At 39.6% G+C, this 21,162-nt stretch overlaps 1 protein-coding gene across 3 annotated transcripts in view; it reads right to left on the reverse strand.

Annotated features, from left to right (window-relative positions):
- The window catches only part of Corin (corin, serine peptidase), a 196,819-nt gene that overhangs the window by 99,532 nt on the left and 76,125 nt on the right, over nt 1-21,162 (reverse strand). For all 3 annotated transcript variants that reach the window (XM_040747170.1, XM_040747169.1, XM_021233383.2), the window contains exon 5: nt 17,690-17,874. In XM_040747170.1, coding sequence (XP_040603104.1) covers nt 17,690-17,874 — 185 coding nt within the window. The remainder of the gene's footprint in view (nt 1-17,689; nt 17,875-21,162) is intronic.

Here is a 21,162-nt window from a genome sequence, read left to right on the forward strand (position 1 = left end):
TGGAACTCTTCATATTTTACTGGACGCCCTTTTTATAGAATGCAGATTTCTAAGCCATTGGTTGGCACTTTCTGCTTTAATTGAACACAGTCATGAGATGTAGAATTTGCTTCCCACCCCTGAGAGATGCAGTTACTGGTACACCCTAAGGCACACGGATAAATATGTGTGGATAACTGCGTAGACTCCACTACAAAGCTCACTTCATTGCAAATCTTAACGGACTCTTAAACTTGGTTTGATAAATTTCTCATCTCAACCATTTTTGATCTGTTCAATTTTGCTTGGCTTTATAAAGACGCTGGCAAACTCCAAGCACCTGATAGGACCCTCTAGATAGTTGCAATGGTGTTATTACTAGAGCTGTATATAACAAATATATACAATTAAAACAGTATTATTCCATTGAAGCCTCTCAAGTTGTCAATGTCCAGAATCATCTCTTCATTTAATGTAATAAATGGTTTGGGATAAAAACACAAATAAATGAGTGAGTGTGAGGACACTGCTGCCAAGAAACCATGCAGTAACAAGAAGTCAGAACTGTGATTAGTGCTGTGGCTGTAGATTTTATTCATACCTAACAGAAGTAGAGAGATTATGACAATTAATAGGGAGGTCACTGTTAAAGACTTGGCCCCTTTATCAGGCCCCAATGGGCCAGGGTAAAAATCAAAACAGTATAATTCATGTTAAATGCCACATATACAAAGCAAATCTTCAAAGAAGCAGCTCCCAACAAACAGATCAGTGTTTTGTTCTATTTGTTTTGTTTTCCTGAAAGCAGGGTATACTGTCCATCTGAGAAAGCATCCTAATGAAGTCCCCTCCATTTCAATCCTTAGAAAATGTAACCTGATATCAGCTTCCCTCCTATGGCTGTTTCCTTTTCCCCACCTTATAAAATTTCTGGGTCTGCTATTTCCCAATGGGAATTCTGATTCTGTTTCATATGATGGAGGCTGCTCTAATTCATAAATCACAAAGAAAAGCAAACTAGATCCTAACTAAATTTGTCATCTGTCTTTTGGCAGAGTGAATACATTTCTTTAAGCTATGTTCTGAGAGGGGAAAAAAAGTAAAAATAATTCTCCTTCACTTAGCTCTTAATAATACTGTAATTTGTTCACATAAACAAAGCCATTAAATCATATGAAATAGTTTTGTTTTCCACCAGAACAACAGTCTACTATTTGTTTTATTGCAATGTTCCAGGGCTAATCTTCTGGATGTTGAGTTTCCCAGTTAAGCAAGATATTTTCCAGTCTTCAGATTATATCCTTTAGAATCTGAAAAAAAATCCTCTGTTCAAATGCTACACTTAGCAGGGAGTCTTCTGAAATGTCAAATGAGGAAAATTGGAAACAGCTTAACGACCCAAAAGAATACTATTTCACAAAATCCTACAGAGTAAAAACTCAGATCCCATGGGGCCACACACTGTGTTAGGCAATTTGAGGAAAATATTAACCCTTTAGAAGTCTCTGGACACTCTTATATGGACAGAAGTAACTTGTCCACCATTCCCTCAAGACTTCAGATTCTTCATCTGAAACACCCTGTTGTTTCCACTTGAATTGGTTCTAAGGACAGATACTCAGGCTTGTAAGGAATATCCATGCAGTCCTGTGGTAATGAGTCTTTTCTTGGTGTCAAGTCTCTAGTCAAATCAACTTGCATTGCTTTGTTTCACAAAAATAGCACAAATATGCTATGAATAACAAACAAATGGTCAGTATGCTCATGTCTGCATCTGCATCTAACATCCAAAATAAGAGACTTCTTGAAATAAAAATACTTTGAGGCTCATTTATTTCTGCCTCTGCTATGCTATACTGGGTAGATCTAAACACTCATATTTCCTTAATTTAGAAGTCAGCCATCCAAAACACTTATTTCCAGTGCAAATTCTTCACCTAGATTAAGTCAGACATCATCAACATCCACAAGATGAATGAAACCAGACCTTGTCGACTCCTGCCTACCAGGCCGACATCAGTATTCTAAACCCAACGACGACAATATCTTTCCTATGCCCTGTTTGAAGATTTATACATACTCACACAAACAAAAAAATCAAGAAAAGAAAAATGTGAATATTTCCATGAAGGAGGAGAGAGAAGCTGTTGTTTATGTGCAATCTTATCTGACCACTTACATGGTTAATGAATTCCCTTCTATTTATATGCATGGCATGTTTTAGATGGATTTATATTTCAATAACCTATCTTTACAATTACTCAGAGCTTTTCTGTTCTTGACATTTGTCAGGTATGTTAATTCAATCATTTGCATATTTCATCGTATATGCATCTGTCTGCAGATACAGGTCATCGTTTCAAAAGGAGAACCAAAACAACACACAGATGCTGCAATATAGTCCAAAAGTCGTCTTCTAACTATGGGATACATTTCCATTAAACAGGGGCTTCCTTGACTACAGAGTCAGAAATAGTTGTATGTCTGTGAGTACGTGAGGGAACCCACTTGTCACACTGCCTATATGGAGGTCAGTGGACAACCTCAGGTGTCAGTCCCTGTCTTCCGCCTTGTTTGAGACAGGTTGCTGTCATCTGAGTATGTCAGACTACTAAACCAACGAGCTTCCAAAGTTCTCATATCACTGCCTCCAATCTTACCCCACGAGCACTAGTCTTACATGGTGGAAGCCACCACCAAGATGATGCCATCAAGATTTTTCCCCACCCCCCTTTTCAAAGTGCCCCTTTTCCACCTGACCAATGGCAAGACATATCACTTACTCATTCCCTACCTGCCACTGCACGGTCTCCTGGGATTTACAATCCAGGATCCTAAACATATAAACAACTTTGCTTCCTCGCCTTCTCATCCCCAAATATTGTCAGAGAAAATATTTTATCCTGCTTCTAGGGCGAAGCTGAAACAACACGAACAAACACGGAAGGCAACAAAATTCCTGTCAAGCATGTTTTCTTATTTGTTTGCCTGCCAGTCTGTCCATTTAGGTACACATTAAAATTAGGAGTAATAAACTGAGGTTTCTAAGCTGCAATTAAAGCTAAGGTTGAGTAAGAATGTTCCATTTGCTTCTCCCTCCAAATTTAAAAATCAAGGTTACAATATACAAAGCAACTCTCTGCCACATCTGGCAATGGAAGAACAGCAGAGACTGGGGAGTGATGGGTAAGTGTTGTAGGTGAGTGTTTCCCTATCTTTATCTCCCAAGGTAAAATGGGTGCAGAATAAATGTGGACATGTGCAGCAGATGGGACCAAGCAAAATATATCATTTGTATAAAGTACACCACGCATAGAAATAGAATAGAATGGTCAGAGGAGGCAGAGGAAGGACTCCAGCAAAGTAGAGGGAATGGAAACCTTTGGCACTGCTTACAGCCCTGGGACTTCTCTGGAACAGAGCCCAGCCCTGAGGTTGCATGTTCAGAGAGCAGAGGGCTACAGTAGCCAAGTTTGTTATTGGCCCTGATCAGACCGTAGGGTCCACGGAACTGAAAGAAATACAAGAAAATCACAGGGAAGGAAGTGGTTTGAGGGCAATTTTTCTTTATTGTATTTTATCTTAATTACAGTATATTATTTATTTCTCCCCAACCCTCCCATGTCCTTCCCCTTTCCTTATCCCTTTTGCAAATTCATGGAAGAGTAATATTTGCTAAGTTACTTTTACTCAATCCTAGTTTATCCTCCAGACATGCATACATGGAACTGATTTAAAGAATATCAAAGATCTGAAAAGCAAACAACAGGGCGGTCCACAGCCATATGCCAAGCTACCTCCTGAAAAAGTCCTGACATGGAATTAAAGTCCACAGGGGCCAATGGAGCAGTGACTGAACCTAACCAAACTAGGTAATACTGAATAAAAGCAAGCACATGGACAAAAGGCAATGAGATTTCTAAAAGGGCTCATAGTCACACAATACGGTCAAAGTTTGTGTGTCAGCTTAGAATAACATGCAAAGAAGCAGGTCATTCCCGGCAACTCCAAAGTGAAGATACAAACAGTGACTCCACTCTGGAGGCGACCTAGATGCTGAAATTACTTGATAACTTTAAGCAGCCATTATAACCATCTTCCCTGAAGAAAAAGTAAAATGGAGCAGGAGATAAGACATTTCAAATGAGTAAAAGTTTATAATACAGAAAGAACAGCTGAGAAGGAATCAAATGTAAATATAAGAAGAAAACACACAATAAATTGTCTTAAATGGTCACTACGTGGCAGAATGAAGGCAGCAAGAAGTAGGTGGTGGCTGTAATGAGTGCAATGTGAGTGAGTGACAGGGAATGATTGGAAAGTGATCACAACATCAGTCAGAGAGCTTACATAAACAGACAGAGGTATTCCCTTCCCATCAATGAGAACCAGAAGGCACCAGAATAAGACTTACATAGAAATAATGCCTTGAAATGTGAGTGGCTAAAATTTCATAAATCTAATTAAAGATATAAATTCAGCCTCAGGCTCCTCAGAAAGACGCAAATAGGATAAACACAAAGAAAATCATGCCAAGACACACAACATTCAAAGAAGCAGCATTTTTCAGGGGACACAAGTAAAGCAATAGAATATCATAAGTGTAACTCTTATGTTAGCAAACTAAAGTAAAAATGCCAATAGATGTAGGAAAAGCATCTGATAAAATTCAACATGATAAAAATATTTAAGTGGGCTTAGAGAGTAAATCTTCACTGTGTAGGTATGACGTTCTGAGCTTGGATCAGACCGGAGGATTCTGAGAGGTTCCTGGCTAGTCAGGGTAGCTACAACAGTGAGTTCGAGGTTCAATAAAAGATACTTTTTTTTTGAGACAGGGTTTCTCTGTATTGTTTTGGAGGCTGTCCTGGAACTTGCTCTGTAGACCAAGCTGGCCTTGAACTCACAGAGATCGCCTGCCTCTGCCTCCCGGGTGCTGGGATTAAAGACATGTGCCACCAATGCCCGGTGTCAATAAAAGATACTTTAAAGTATAATGCAGAAAATTACAGAGGAAGATAGTCAAATCCAACTGCTGGCTCAAAGATACATGTGCTCACAAGCAAGCACTCTCCTCTCTCTCTCTCTCTCTCTCTCTCTCTCTTTCTCTCTCGCGTGCGTGTGTGAGCGCACACACACACACACACCAAAACATATACACACCACACACACACACACACACACACACACACACGAGCATTTTTTAATGTAAGTAGTAGCTATAATTTTCACAACTATAAGAACCCTGAGGGGGGACACACACTAAATATTCTTCAACAAATGAGTGAATAAATGAATTGACATGAATCCACACAGTGAAATACTAGAAGTATTATAAAAGAGTAAATCACTGATACACATGATAGTACAGTTAAATGATAAAGTTACCACGCTAAGGGAAAGAAGCTGTCTTCAAATGGTAGCATACAGTGTGAGTCTATATATGCAACACGCTAAAACAGCAAAACTACAAGTTTGGAGCCTAGATTGATGATTCCCAGGGGTTGTGAAGAGGAGTGAAAAGAGTGAAAGGCACAGACAAGAGATAGCATGACATGTTTTAGGAGAATTGTTCTATAATTATCTGTTTTTGTTAATGGTTACAAAAATATATGATATGAACAAAACTGTGAATCAGATTGTATGCAAATTTAAAACAAAAAACTTGCTAGCTTATCACTGCATACCAATAAGCTTGCCACTGAAGATAGTTTGTATTGCTTGGGTCAATTTAATGTAAATTGAATAGGTAAAAATAACACTGATATTTAGTTAAGCACACAGTAACTTTCAATACACTTTGTCAAGAATTACCACATTGCTAAAGATCAACTGAAATTAATAATACATCAGTCTTCCTAATTTTTTAAGAGTATGAAAGGTTTTTTTTTAAGTTCCATTAAACCCTAACTTCTGGTAATGTTTCCAGAAATGGAGAACATGAATTTCCTTTTTGGCATGCACCAAATTCATTCACAAGCTTTGTGTGTCAATGACAGATTAATTACTTTGTGATTTTGACATAAGACAGGAAAACTGCTCAAACAATTGAACACCATCATTACAGCGAAACATCCTCTATTACTGTGCGCTTAACTGTGTAAATAAATTTCCAAAATACTGCCAACTAAAAAGAAAACATGAATAGTATTAATTTCTTGATACACTCTGCACAAACTAGATTTTTTAAATTAATGTTTTTGTGCTGGTGCATGTGTGTGGGTATGCACACATGAGTGCAGGTATCTGTGTGTGCATATATACACGGGAGTGCAGGTATGAAGGCTAGAGGTGTTAGGTGCCCTGGGGATGGAGCTACAGTTGTAAGCTGCCCAATAAGGGTGCTGGGAACTGAACTCTAGTCCTCTGTAAGAACAGTAAACACTCTTAATCCTTTGAGCCATCTCTCCAACCCCACAAACCTGTTCTTTAAAAACAAAAATCTCACAAACAACAAGAATATCAAAATACAAATTTCTGATGAATCTCAAATTTAAGCAGCGTAATTATGCATAAATATTTACATATACATAAATCAAAATTGAAATAATAAATTAAGCAAATAGAAACTATTGATACTTAGTCCCACAACATAAGGGACAATTTTAAAGCACTAATTTCTATTTTTCTATATACTTATTAATTCTAAGTATTAACTAGATATTGAGCCAAAATGAAGCTCTGTGAGAGGAGAGAAATAGAAATTAATTCAGACAAAAAGTAACAATGTAAAATTTTTGTGGATGTTACAAGTGGAACCTTTCTAACTTTTGAATAGTAGGTGAAAGGCTGTCCGCTTTGGGACTTGGGTTCCATACAACACATCTAGAAGAGTAATAGAAGGCTCATTTCAAAATGGCCATTATTAAAACACCCATTAAATCACACCCTCTGCCATCATTTACAATCATCATTAAGTTTTTAGATATCAAATTGAAGTTGTATAAGAGATGTGTCACATTTCAAAACCCTTTTAGGGAAACACGAGCAAGAAATCTGGGAGGACTCAGCTGCGGTTATTGCTGTCCTGTCTCAGAGCTTAGCTCACTTTGTTTAAATGTGTGGGGGATTTAGACACAAAATAAACGTAGGATTAAGCTGTTGAAAATGGGGACCTCAAGTTGCCTTCTGATTGCTGGGGTCACGGTCAGGAAGACAGCAATGCTGTTCGGTATAGTGAAGTCCTGACTTCAGAAGAGAGGCACAGATTTTGGCATGACTTTTAATCCTGTGCAAGTTCCATTGGGTGGCCCAGGGCTAAGAGTTCAAACTCTGTGATGTCTGAGTTACTAGGCAACCACATCACTGTAGCCCAGCTCCAAGGACTGCTTGAGCTTCCTAGGCCTGTCCTCCCAAAACACCCAGACAGGAACCTGTTCCCCCCATGAGAAAGGGGGAAAGAATGGAAAGTGTTTAGGCCTAGTTGTATAAGGGTGTGTTTGATAGGATTAAGTTGACCACCAGAGAGAATATGAAGCTGGAGTAAAATTAAAATAGATGATGGTTTGACTCATTAAGAATATGAAGAGCTAGAACAATGTGAAGTGCACTCTCACCCTGAACTCTTGGGGAAGGGTCTAGGCCCTGCCCTATATGAAATGACAGACTATGGACACCCCCATGGAGGGCCTCACCCTCCCTGGGGGAATGAGGGGATAACGGGGGTGGGGGTGGGGGGAGGGCACAGGAGGAGGGGAGGGAATGGGAGAGGGACCTGGAGCTGACTTGTGAAGCAACCTCGTTTCTTATCTAAATTTAAACTGGAAAATAAAATAAAATAAAATAAAAATAATAAAAAAGAATATGAAGAGCAACATTCTTATTGGAGAATTTTAATTGGATCATGCATCAAAATAGGCTTAGAATTGCCATGTATTTGTATCAAAAGAGATTTTTGCTTTGTTATAGAACATTCTCACATTTTATTGGAATCTGGATCACAAATAAGATTTCTGATTTGGAGCAAAACACTGAACCTAGAGTGGATAAACGTCCTTGGTCTCTAGACACCGAGGCCTTCATAAGGAACATGGGGATCAACCCACACACTTGGCTCCTTGATTTCAGCCTCTGGCCAACCATCTAACTTGTCTAGTGTGGCAAACAGGCAAATGTGAGGAGAGAATACTCCCATTTCCATCTCAGAAAGCACGGGATACTTCAAACAAAGCTGGAGAAATAGCAGGTACAGACGCCTCCTACACAGGAGGTAGTCATGCTTCATACTTCCTTTCTCAGGATCAAACATCTCTTCCAAGAAGTAGTACTTGAGGACTACACTAAGTCCTATCAGTCTCAAAGACTGTAGGAAGAAATGTCCCACTCACTCTCAGACTGGTGGGCTGTGTACTATTTGATACTTTTCCACTGAATACAGTGCCAGCTGCCTGCTACAGCAGGTGGTTTAATATTTACTTCTTTTCTGCCCTATTTTTCAACCCATGGTCTCTTGTGTAGCAGGCCAGGACTCTACCACCAAGCCACATCAAAGTCCAATAAGCTACTCCTTTGGCCATTTTTCTCCCACTAAATAAACTCCTCACCCTATCTCCAGCCTACCCTTATCCACATCTCTCTCTAATATGCCATTTGAGTCCCACTCTGTGTTTAAGGCCTGAGCCTATGTTTAAATATCTATATCTTCACTTGCCTGTGAAATCATGAGAAATGGGAGTGTTTACAACTATAATAAAGTACCTGACACAAAAAGTATGGCCACTGAACTGAAATATTTGTGTATTCAAAGTGCATCATGACTCCCAAAGTTGCCTGAAATCATTATCTCATGGAGATAAAATGGTTCTACACTCAAAAGTCTTATTTTGTATCATGAAATTGAGGAGACAGATGTTTGAAGGGCTTCAACTTTTTCAAGTCCCAACAATTATAAAATAAAAACCATTGAGGCTCTGTTAGAAGTCACCCGATGCTAAGTCAAAGCACTAATGAGAGGTAACATCTATATATAGAGAGGTTGTTTAGGTAATTCAAAAAATATAAACAATTTAAAGTTATAAATGTAAAAAGAATTGAGATTCAGGGAAAACATTTTATCTAAAGCTGATCATCGTAATGGAAAGTGCATGGCTAGTTTTCAATAGTTTCATGGTACTGCCTGTAATCACTGTCAAAACACTGATTCTAAGAACCTCAAAGAAATAGTATGGCATAATCTCTCTGAAATGAACCTGTGATTCAATAGAAATTGAGAGTGCATGTTTTGCCAAGATCCAGAAACTACAATTAAGGAGTCTGATACCATGAAGTGGTTGCCATCAGCAACGGGGGCTAGGCAAAGCAAATACAATACTAGGAAGAGAAGGAAGAAATGAAAGAACAAATAGCTAAAGCTCTTTCATGGCAGAAGATCTCTTTAGACTCACAGAAATACCATTTAAAAACTACTTTCCATATATGATTACAACCAAGGTAAAGCAAAGGGATTAGTTGGACCGCTTAGAATGATTGATGGGCCTTGAACTTTAGCCCCCTTGAGTTCTCTCGACTTGGCTATGGAAACACACACAAATGTTTATTTTTAAACCCCCGAAGAACAGTTCCCACAGCATTATCACTTTAGCACGTTATTTACTTTGCAGGGCCCAGCGATAGAAAGGATAAGACAACTGTGTGTCCTATATGAGAACAAAATGTCTCAGGAATTATGACTGATTTAAAGGCAGCTAAGAGGAGATGAATTGAATTCACAGAGCCATGCCTTGGGAAAAGCGGTTATTACAGGTTGTAGGCTTTGGCTCAGTGCAGTCTAGAAAGACATCAGGGAGTTCTTGTGAGAAAGGGTCTGTAGTGGAGGGTCGCATTCAAGTGTTACTAATTGACTCCCAGGATGGTGTGCTATTTGGTAGAAACCAAAGTGGGAAGTCGGGGGTGGAGAGGCTGGATTTAAAATAACACTTGGATGACCTCTCTCACCCTCAATTTCTTAATTTATAAAATGAAGATGAAAATACCTCAGGGACTTACTTGAAGCAAAAGGGGCTAACAGCTGTGAAAGCACTTTGGTAAGGAGAATGAGACACCAGATATAAAGGGGAAGAGGGCCAGTTATTTCACAAGTGAAGAGGAGGGACTAGGACAGGAGTCAGCTTTGACTTACAATTCATGTCTGGGACTAAGCAGGAACCCAACACCAACACAACTTCACAGTAACTGTTGCCTACATGAGAACACCTGCTCTTTGCCAAGAAAGACGCATTTTCTATTAAAATAGTTATTACTCATCCATGTAAATGACTACATGCTACCCTCCTGTCATTTATCCTGTCATGTCTCTGTAATTTCTGAATGCCAGCATGCTTACACAAGTCACTGGTGTTCTTCTGCTTCTTTTTACACGTATTTGTCATAGACTGTGTTTAGCTTCCCTTAAAAGTCATGAAGCATACTTTGGTGCTGATGGTGATGGTGATGGTGATGGTGATGGTGGTGGTGGTGATGATGATGGAATTTGAGAAAGAACTTTCCAAAACATAAAACCTCTGTCAGAGTTTCTCAAGTTCAACATCACTGATGTTTTGGATCACATAATATTTTAAAATGGGGGACCATACTTTGTTTATTGAGGGATGTTTAGCAGGGTGTCTAGTCTCAATAATGAACTCAATCTGTCATACATCCTCTTTTCTATTCAGGTGTAACAACTAAAAATGTGGACATATATTAACAAGCATCCCACAGCAAAAATGGGAGCTGTTGAAGAATCACCTATGGTTAAGAAGTACTGTGTTGCATGGATATAAATTAATACTCTGTTCACTATTATAAGTTGTGGTTTATTCAGAGTCCCTGGGGTGATATTCAGGATAGAACAGGCACTCAATTTACTCAATGAATAAAAAACATAAGAAAAAGACTGCACTGGGTAGCCTGTAAAGTGACCTTATAGAACCAGCCCCTTTGTGATTATATTATATAATATTTTTTCTTCTTGATATATAATATATTACTAGCACATGAACCCTTTTCAGTTGGTATATAAGTATACTAGAAATCACATTCTTAGACATACATGAAAATCATATGTATTAGTGATTTTCTCTAGAGCATAAGAATTATAAATGTATTGGGAATGAGTCTATTGGTCCACCAAGTATGAGGCAGAAAAAAATGATTTAAATTCTAGAAAAATATTTTATCAAGCAGATGACATTCCAGGGAAAAATTCAGAAAAAAGTTACACTAAAATAACTATAACTAAGAACCCAAAGGACTCTGTGACTCTGATTACTGTACTTAAGAAATTACCACTCTATTGAACACAAGGCTCTAATTTAGTTGTTATATCATCTTGCCCAAACCCCATCAATCTTTTCTAATGGCAGAGAACTGATATTCCCAGGGACACCTCAGGGTGACTTACTGAAGAGTGGATACAGATGTGTGTGTGTGTGTGTGTGCGTGTGTGTGTGTGTGTGTGATTTTGACTTTCAAAAACTGATACCTTTTGACCAATAATGTGGATTCTGACAGTCAGACTTTTTAAGGATTCTCAAATCCTATGTCAATTGCGATTTTTTTCAAAATGACCATGAATAAACACACTAAGTTTTCTTATGCAGCCAGGAACAATTGAAGCTGAAACAAGGAAGACTTGAGGGATCCTTCCAAATCTACTCACTCATCCTTCTGATGGCATATTGCAACATCTTTGTGAAGGTAGGGGGAGTGGAGATCAAGAATTAGCAGAACACTAAACACTGTGTTCAAAGGAAATGAAATACATTTCTACTTCTGGACACAGTGCAATAAATTGTGAGTGGTCAGGGTCTCCATCAAAAACAAATAGAAAAGGCAGATAAAACATGAGAAAATTCGGTTTAAAAGCAACTGAAAGCTAAGGAAATAATTAGGTTGTGAGTAGTCAAGATCCCAGAGAAAAGTAAGCACAGAGAAAAGATCCAGGGTTCTGATAAGAGACAAGGAGGTTGAAGGAGAGTGGGGAGTGGTTTGTGGTAGGATTGGAAGAGTAGAAAGAGAAAGGAGGAATGCAATTAAAATAAAATCTAAACAACAATCAAGAAAAAAAGTCCATGTTCTACACACTCTGTCCTCTCATGAATATGCCAGTTCTTGCCATGCTGCTACAACTGGCCATCTGGACATGGAACCCTTGCAAAGAGTCCCAGAAGCCATTAGAGTTTCCCAACCCCACAGGAGTGAAGTGACTGATAAGGCTGGATAGCAAGGAGAAGCACACAGAAGAGGGGCTGTTACCTGGGAGGAAGACTCCTCGTGGCACTTATCACAAAAGCAAGAAAAGAAAGAGACAAGCAAACATCTTCTGAAAGTAAGTAGAAATTACAGCAACTATGTTGTTCTGAGAATAAAAGTAACTGAACTCAGACCTGTCCCTGGACCTGAGGAACACAGCGACTCCCAGAGTCTCCAGCTTAGAGCCCCTGGAGGAATGTACCTTGGAAAAGACACAAGGAAGAGTTAAATGGCATTTTATAAAAAATGGAACAAAGTCATCTTAGTTTCCCATTAAATTAAGTGACCTGGCACCACTCTATGCTCCTCTAGAGCATAGAAAGGACTTGTGGCTCTACACATTAGCTGATAGCCCTTAGCTTTCAAGATACTTAGATCATCATCTCGTCCAACAGAACGCTTCAGAGAGCTGCGCTACCATCAATGGCTACTGACACAAAGGTTGAAAGACTTGACCATTTGGGTTGAGCATGGGCCATTTCGGACTGAGACCAATTATCTTCCAGAGTGCCCTTGCATATAGCTGAGGCTTTGACGGCACTGGATCATATTCCAAATCTTTCCTTTCACCAAAAGCTGACTTCTTTCCTCTCTACAACAAATGGACTGAGTCCCAATAAGTATGTGTACCTCAGACTTCCTCTTAGTGACCATTTCTAGAGCACCCCACTTGTGACAGTTGGCCTCAGGGAGAGTCCAAGAAATGGGGTCATAAGACAGAGATATTGGTCTGGAGAACTCAGGAGAGAATGAACATAAGGATTGCTTGGTCTTATGGCAGCTTGATAGACCATGCTTTACTGATGATAGGCCTGCTCCATTCTGAGCGAATAAGGAGGAGGGATGGGATGGACGCAGGAGGGGGGATGAAAGAAGAGCAGGGAGGGGTGGATAAAGTCAGGATGTAGAAAAATAAATTAATTTTTAAAAAAGATGTCATCACTAGTGACAGAGATGGACACCCTGGCATCGTGGAATGATACCAATTGCTAAAACCATCATCAGAGGTGAATTAGGGTAGTCATACAAAGAAATGAACTAAAGAGACTAGACTAGTCATGACACCTTTGGGGAGTCACAGATCAGATATCCTGCATATAAGATATTTACATTACAATTCACAACAGTAGCAAAATTACAGTTATGAAGTAGCAACAAGATAATCTCATGGTTGGGGGTCACCACAGCATGAGGAACTGTAGTAAACAGTCATAGCATTGGGAAGGTTGAGAACCACTGGAATAGAGTAACTTGCAAAAATGTTCTAGAAGGATAGAAAAAATAGTTACTATAAGACAAATATATCAAATAGGGGTTTGGTTTTGTGGGGTGTGTGTGTGTGTGTGTGTGCGTGCGTGCGTGTGTGTGTGTGTGTGTGTGTGTGTGTGTGTGTGTGTGGTGCATATGTTTTTGTGGACGTGGGTACAAGTGAGAGTGCCCTTGTCAATGTCTTATTGCTGTGAATAGACACCATGACCACAGCAACTCTTATAAAGGAAAGCTTTTAATTGGGCCTTGCTTACAGTTTCAGAGGTTCAGCCCATTATCAGCATGTCAGGAAGCATTATGACACATAGGCAGACATGGTGCTGGAGAAGGAGCTGAGAGTTCTACATATGGATCCACAGGTAGCAGGAAGAGAAATTGCCATGAGGCCTGGATATGGATTCTGAAACCCCAAAGCCCACCCACCAGTGACATACTTCTTCCCAAGGCCACACCTACTCCAAAAAGGCCTCACCTCCTAAGTTCTGCCAAGTAGTGCTATTCCCTAATGACCAAGCACTCAAATATGCACAGCTGCTAGGGCCATTCCTACTTAACCCATCACAGTGAGTATGCGTGCTTGTGGATGCCTGCAGGTGATGTCAGGAATCATCGTCATTACTCTCCCACCTTGTAGAATGAGCAGCATCTCTCAATCAGATCCAGAGCTTGACTACATAGCAGGTCTCTTAGTCCGTTTGCTCTGGGGAGCCCACATCTCTGCCTTCTCAGACTCAAACAGAAGACAGGTTATATTCCCACCCTGGCTGAGGCAGTCACGCTCCTGGACTCCTCCCTCCTTCCCAAGTAAATCTCTTTCTCAAGAGAGTCTTGGGTGAAGATCTTCATTCACCAGTGCAGAACCTTGCTGAGACACTCCCTTAGCGGTATGAGCAAGGTTGAGCAAAGTAACAACTCTTCACCAGAGCAGGAGATTGCTACATTTCTGCAGGGGTCTCCCCTATAGCAGAGTGTAGTAGAAGCAGTAACATCTCGGACAGAGGATGAAGTGGGTAGCTGTGCTAGGACGTTCCCCTAAGGGAACAAAGCAGAGCTAAGCTGTAACAGCTCTCTAGGAGAGGAGCAGGATTGCTATATCCTACTGATAGACCATCCCAGCTTCAGGTAGCCTGGTTTCCTGACAAGTAAGGACACCTTTCCCTCCAGGGTTGAACTGTCCTATTAGAGCTCCACGCTTAACGGTTAGTTGTCCTATTGTGCCTCTAGGTAGTCTGGCTTCCTGATAAGTCAGAACACCTTTGCAGCTCCAGAGTCAAAAATCTTTTATACTCACTTACATTTTGGTACCGAAACCTGGCACTCACACTCGCTTATGCTTACCAAGAAAGAGGGCATCACCAATGTCTAAGTCAAAATGGAGTTATTACCATATAGCCTAATAGGAAGAAAACAACAGATCATCTTAACAGACATAAAGAAACTTTTTGGTAAAATACAAAAACACTTATGATTTTAAAGAAAGCTATATTATAGAGAACAAGTATATTTTTAGGAACATAATACACATATATGTTATATTATAATAATATTTCATATATATATCAATTAAAGTAAAATATAGTAGAGACCATGACCTTGAAAGAGTAATGGGGGTACATGGAAGAAGTTAGAGAGAAGAAAGAAAAACTGGAAATAATGTAACTATATTTTACTTGTAAAACTTTTTAAAATTACAAATAATGATGCCAACCTAGATCCATCTGGGAAGAATAAATCTCAACTACGCCATGTCTATGATACATTTCTCAATTTCAAGTTGATGTAAGAGGGCCCATCACACTATGGGAAGTGCCATTCCTAGGCAGGTGAACCTGGTCTAGGAGTATTCATGGGATCCTTCCATAAACAGACCCTCTTGATGAACCACATACTTGAGTCCTAGAACATGGAAAAACTCAATCTGGTACACACCTGGAAGCTTTTTCCCTAATGGCTAGATTTCATAGTGATGGAAGGTGCTATGTGTGCTACCAGAGGAGAAAAGTAATTATCAGTCTGACCCAGCTGTGAGCTCTGTGAGCTACAACAAAGACTGTTCTGGAAAGTCATGCCCACAAATATGATGGGGGTAACCATCAACCTTCTGATTGGAGTTAAAGCCTGCTCCACAATATGAAACTCACACATGGCACTGTGGTAGAGACCAAAAAACCTATGGGTAAACAGACCATAGGCCCTAGGACAGAACCTACTACTATTATTCTTTAAATGAACATATTGTTAAAATGACTCCCAGTAACTTATTGTTACATCCTTAGACTAGTGCATCTCTCAGCCCTCATCAGAGAAGCTTCTTTAGATGGAGATTAACACAGACACTCACAACTGGTCAAGGCACAGATGAGAGGAGACTGATGAGTGCTCAGCCTTCAATGGAACATTTATATCATACCACCTCCAAAGTTCAGTGATCACTATGGAATAAAAGATAGAAAGACAGTAGGAGCCAAAGGCAGTGGATGACTACAAGAAACCATGTTTTCTGGACACAGCATGGAAATTGCAACTATAGACTCACAGTGATGGTGATACATGCACAAGACCCAAGCAAGCTTAAATCAGACCAAATCCAGCATGAAATGGGAAAGTGGGCATGAAATCTCACCCTTTGCTGAGGAGCTATTGGCAAATGAGAGATACTGGGATAGGTAGAGTCCATTTTCTTTAAGGATCTAGCACCTTGTAGGTTGACTACATTTCAGTGGATGGCCACACACCCAAGAGTAGAGGGGCAGCAGAAATCAGACTCAGTAGGTTATTTTTCAAATGAAGACACAAAGTTGCGTAGACAAGGAAACAATGGATCTGAGAGGAGTTGGAAGAGGAGGATTGAATATGATCAAAGTACATCATATGAAAATTTCAAATAATTAATAAAAAATAATAACTCTCTCTTTTTCTGTTCTGTGAAAATAAGAGGCATAAGTGTTGGAAACAGGGAAGCACAATCAGGGATCTTTGTAGTTACACAATAAATACAATCTATATTTAGTCAGCTTTGTGTCACTATAAAAATCTCAAAATTCCTGAAATAAACAGTTTAAATGGAGGAGAAATTGTTTTGCCTTCCCAGAGTTTAGATATTTTGTTCATGGTCACCCACATCACGTTAGGACTATTTAGAGGTAAAATATAATGGCAAAGGCACGTGGTAGATGAGGCTGCTCACCTCATGGTTGATGGGAAGCAAAAAACAGAAAGGAGAGGCCAGGGTCCCAATACACAGTTCAGTGCCTAATCACCAGATACTCAACTTCATTCTACTGTGCTCCACCTCTTAAAGGCTCCAGAGACTCTCAACTGTGCCATGGTCCAGTAGACAAGCCATTAGCAAATGAGTCTCTGTGCAACATTTCAGATCAAAACCATAATGAGATACATCCATGCTGCATATGAAAATGTAAACTAATGAGATCATTGGAACATGGACAAATATTTGTACCATAAGAGGGATCATGAAACAGTTATACATTTTTAAAAATATGATCAAATTCCTCAGGGAAAAACAACTTAAAATCACAATGAGAAGCCTCAATGTTCTCAACAAAGATGTAAAAATGAGAGAGACTGTTGGGAGTGGATGGGAACAAGCTGATCTTTCACACATAGATTCCAGGAGTGTAAGTCCATACAACTATTTAGAAAGCTATTTCGGCTGAACAAGCCCACAACTATGTTCAACCCAAAGACATGTGCGAAAATAGTAACAGCATTGTTCGTCTTCATAACTGAAATTTCACATAACCCGAATGTCCACCAATAGCAGATAAGAGAAATATACTGTGGTTTAATGGAGTATTAGGAGTGAGAAGAACTGGAACCTTCAATAAACACAATGAATTGCTCAAGTGTAAAGTATTAGAGCACTACATGCAGTGAGAAGACATGGAACCTGCAATAAATACAATGCATTGCTCAAGAATAATGTTAAGCAAATGCAGAGAGATATCACATATTATTTAATTATTTTACTTACATGAAGTTCAGTAATAAGCAGAGTTAGCTAAGGTGATGGGAGTCAGGACAGAGACAAGTAAGAGGCTTACAGAGGGCATTTATAGGTATTGTTAATATTCTGCATCTTAATCTGAAGTCTGCTCATTTTAAAACTATATTGGACAGTCCACCTATTTATGTAGCTGTTGCTAAGTGGGTAGTATATCTGAATTTAAAAGGAGACACAGATACTTACATTGCTTTCCATGTTCCTGCAGCAGTGAGAAGCAGACCTTGCTGACATTGCTGTTGTTCTCAGTGTGATCTCTAAACTGAGAGCATCTGAGGGAATCTGGCCAGGAGAAATTCACCATCCCCAGTACAGACTCACAGCCTTCTTTTGCAGCCTCACAGAAGGATCTACAGGGCAGGAGGCCACGCCTAAACAGAAAGAAAAGGGGGGTTTAATTTCATTGTAGAGCAGTCCTCACGACAATAATAATGGCCTTAAAGCCAGCCAGCATAAAGTTAATGTGGACTATTAACTTACATTTCTTATATACAGTCAGCAACTTAAACTTCTATATTCAGTCCTATGACAATTTTCATCCACCCAATTATATCACCCAATTCTGAAGATAATAAGCTAGTTTCACAACACATAACTCAGTCACCTCTCCCAGAAGCTTTTCCCCAAATGACTGTTCTTAAGCTTCTTGTGTTAAAATATACTACTCAACAGAAAAAGGGAGGGGCCCCCAATTTGAAAGAGCAAAAGTAGGTCAAAAAGTATATTACTCTTACTTTTTAATCTTTCCTTTGAGAAATACAAACTATCTCTTAGAGGCAAATAGAGAAAACTGCTCTTTATTCTCCATGGTCTTTATGGAAACCTTATCCAGACAAGCTGCAACTGAGAAAATCTTATGTACTTAAAAAAAAGTCTTATTAGACTTCTGTTTTGTATTCTTCAGAGTAAAAGATGTGAGTCACTGACAAAAGTAAAAGCAATAATGCCCCCAGGAGCTTGCCCTCATCCTTATTGTATGTAACCAAACACTCCTGGATCCCAGGTTTGCTCTGGGGATGTTAACCTAAGCTCTAGTAATGTCCAAGCCATGGGCTGGTCTCCTCTCAGAGCCAAGTGGCCTTCTCAGGCTTACATCTGTAGGCTCTGTCTTTTATCCTTGCCAGTCTTGCCAAAGGCATTTCAGAGAATTTTAAGGAAATTGGGAAAGAAACAGAAATTTTGTGTGAGTCCCATGAAAACAGCTATTTCAAATCTTGATATCACAGAATCATACGATGTTTGATCACTGTAATAAACCTTTCCTGGGAAGCACAGACCCATGAGGATTCTGGGGCAGATTCAAATGTCACACACTTGTTACTACTGTCTTCAAGATGGCAGAGGTAGGAAGAGAAAGCAGGTGTGGGAGCTTCCAGGCCTTGATCTATATACTACCTAACAAGGTCTGTTCTCATCTGATACTAGACCTTCCATACTCCTTGATCAAAAAGGCTTGTAAAGCATACCCCATTTATTCCATAGATTACAGGAGCATGGTGAGACCTGCCATCCAGGGATTACACTGGCCCTAGCATGGTCTTTGAGAACCTTGAAGGAGTGATCTTGCTATAGCTAAGAAGTGGAGAAGGAGTTTTCAACGTTTACATTGTGTGGTGGTGATGGGGTCATACTCAGGGCATTGCTCATGCTGCTGATCCTACATTTCCCATTCTCTGTCCCTATTTTGAGATGAGACCTCACTAAGTTGTCCATGCTGGCCTTGAACTCTTCAGTAGCCTTAATGGACCATAAACTTGTGATCATCCTGTATCAAGCTACCAAGCTGCTGATATTACATGTCTTTAACAACAGGCATCTCTCAGCAATGACATTCTGATAAAAAATCTTTTAAAAATCATATTAAAATTATCTTTTTAAAAGGATTTTAAAAATGTATTATGTATACAGTGTTCCCAAGATCTTATTACAGATGGCTGTGGGCCACCATATGTTTGCTGGGAATTGAACTCAGGACCTCTGGAAGAACAGCCAGTACTCTTAACTGCTGAACCATCTACCTGTGCCCCTAAAATTGTCTTTTAAAATAATCTATTTAAATTAATATGCAACAAAAGTTGATACTGAAGGTACAGGAAGAGTTTTGCAATTGAACAAGTTACATTGAGAACATAAAACAAGAATTGGTGCTGATAACCATTCAGGAATAAGAAAAAGCATTTAATTGGGGGCTTACAGTTTGAGAAGGTTAGAGTCCATGATGGCAGAAAAAAGGTATGGCAGCAGGAACAGCTGAGAGCCCATGCCTTGGATCCACAGGTAGGAGGCAGAGAGAGCTAACTGGGAAAGGTGAGGGAGGGCTTTTGAAGCCTCAAAGCCTGCCCTAAGTAACACACCTTCTCCAACACACACATCTTAATCCTTCCAGCAGCTCCACCAACAGTACTAATATTAAGACTAAGTATTCAGCCATATGAGCATATTGCAGCCATTTCCATCCAAACCACAACTAGGTATTTGTAGAAAGAACCAAGAGTGAACATGTCTCCTCAATGGTTATGGGAACTTTCTTCAGTTTTGAGGCCTTAGTTTTTATTCCTCAGAATCCTGTTTTTTTTCTCAGCATCTCCCAGGACAGCAGTGATGATGAAGTTTCACACAAGGGCCAAGCAGCCTTTTTTCATGTCCTGAAGCTAAGTCTTTAATTCAGATGCTAACTCATCATCATGGACTCTCACCCTCTGCCATGCTCATTTTCCTAAGTCCCCCATCACAGACCCTCCCATTGATACTCTGATACTGTCTGACATGGAACCAACAGTTCAATCATGCTGAGACTCACTTTCCCCAGTTGAAAGATGAGCAACTTGGAAGAGCTCTTGTTTGGACCATTTCCCATAATTCTCTTATTATGAACACTTTGCAAACTTAAGTTCACTCTTGAGAGCATGTTTCTCAGAGAAGCACTGAGGCCATGATAACCCCATTAGCCTTGATAAACTGTAAGAAGTGACAGACATTTTTCTCAAAGTTTGTGCTGGGAAGATATAGAACTATTAAAATACCATCAGACCATCTGTTCTAAAATTAGCACCTAGGAAACAATATTTAGAGTGTTTCCAAATAGGTCTCCTGAGAGGTGTAACCGACTGAAACCCCATGGGTTTTGCATTGCTGGACTGGAATATGTGAGCTGGGGGTAGAGTATTAATAACTATGAGCCCTTGCAAACAGTGAGCAAATGAGGAGTCATTTGTTCTTGTTGTGCCTGAAATTCAGCTGCCCGTGAAGAGTGGACACGATTTGCTTTTCATCACAGGGAACAGGGTGGTGAGACAGGCTACACTATTTTGGAATATAAGTATCTATATCCAAGCAACAACACTCTGGTAACTGGAAAACAGTGCTCAACACAAGGGAAGGTTCACTTTGGCTATCAGAATGGCTATTTTAGAAAGACTGATTGTTCTTAATTGATGTGTGAAGTACATTTGGTGTGGTGCAAAAAAAAGTCCCGATGCATTTAAACTCAAGTGAAGCCAGAGAATTCTGATGTACCCTTACAATTATTTGTTGACACATTTGATAAGTTTGGAAATAAGCTGTCACACAGTGATAATAAAGGCCTGGAGTATTTTCACTAAGAAGGATGTTCTTAAATAATTAACCAAACAAAAAGTATTCTTAAATTAATCTATAAC

This window comes from Mesocricetus auratus, unplaced genomic scaffold (assembly GCF_017639785.1).
Source record: "Mesocricetus auratus isolate SY011 unplaced genomic scaffold, BCM_Maur_2.0 Super-Scaffold_100006, whole genome shotgun sequence".
Lineage (NCBI taxonomy): Eukaryota > Metazoa > Chordata > Mammalia > Rodentia > Cricetidae > Mesocricetus > Mesocricetus auratus.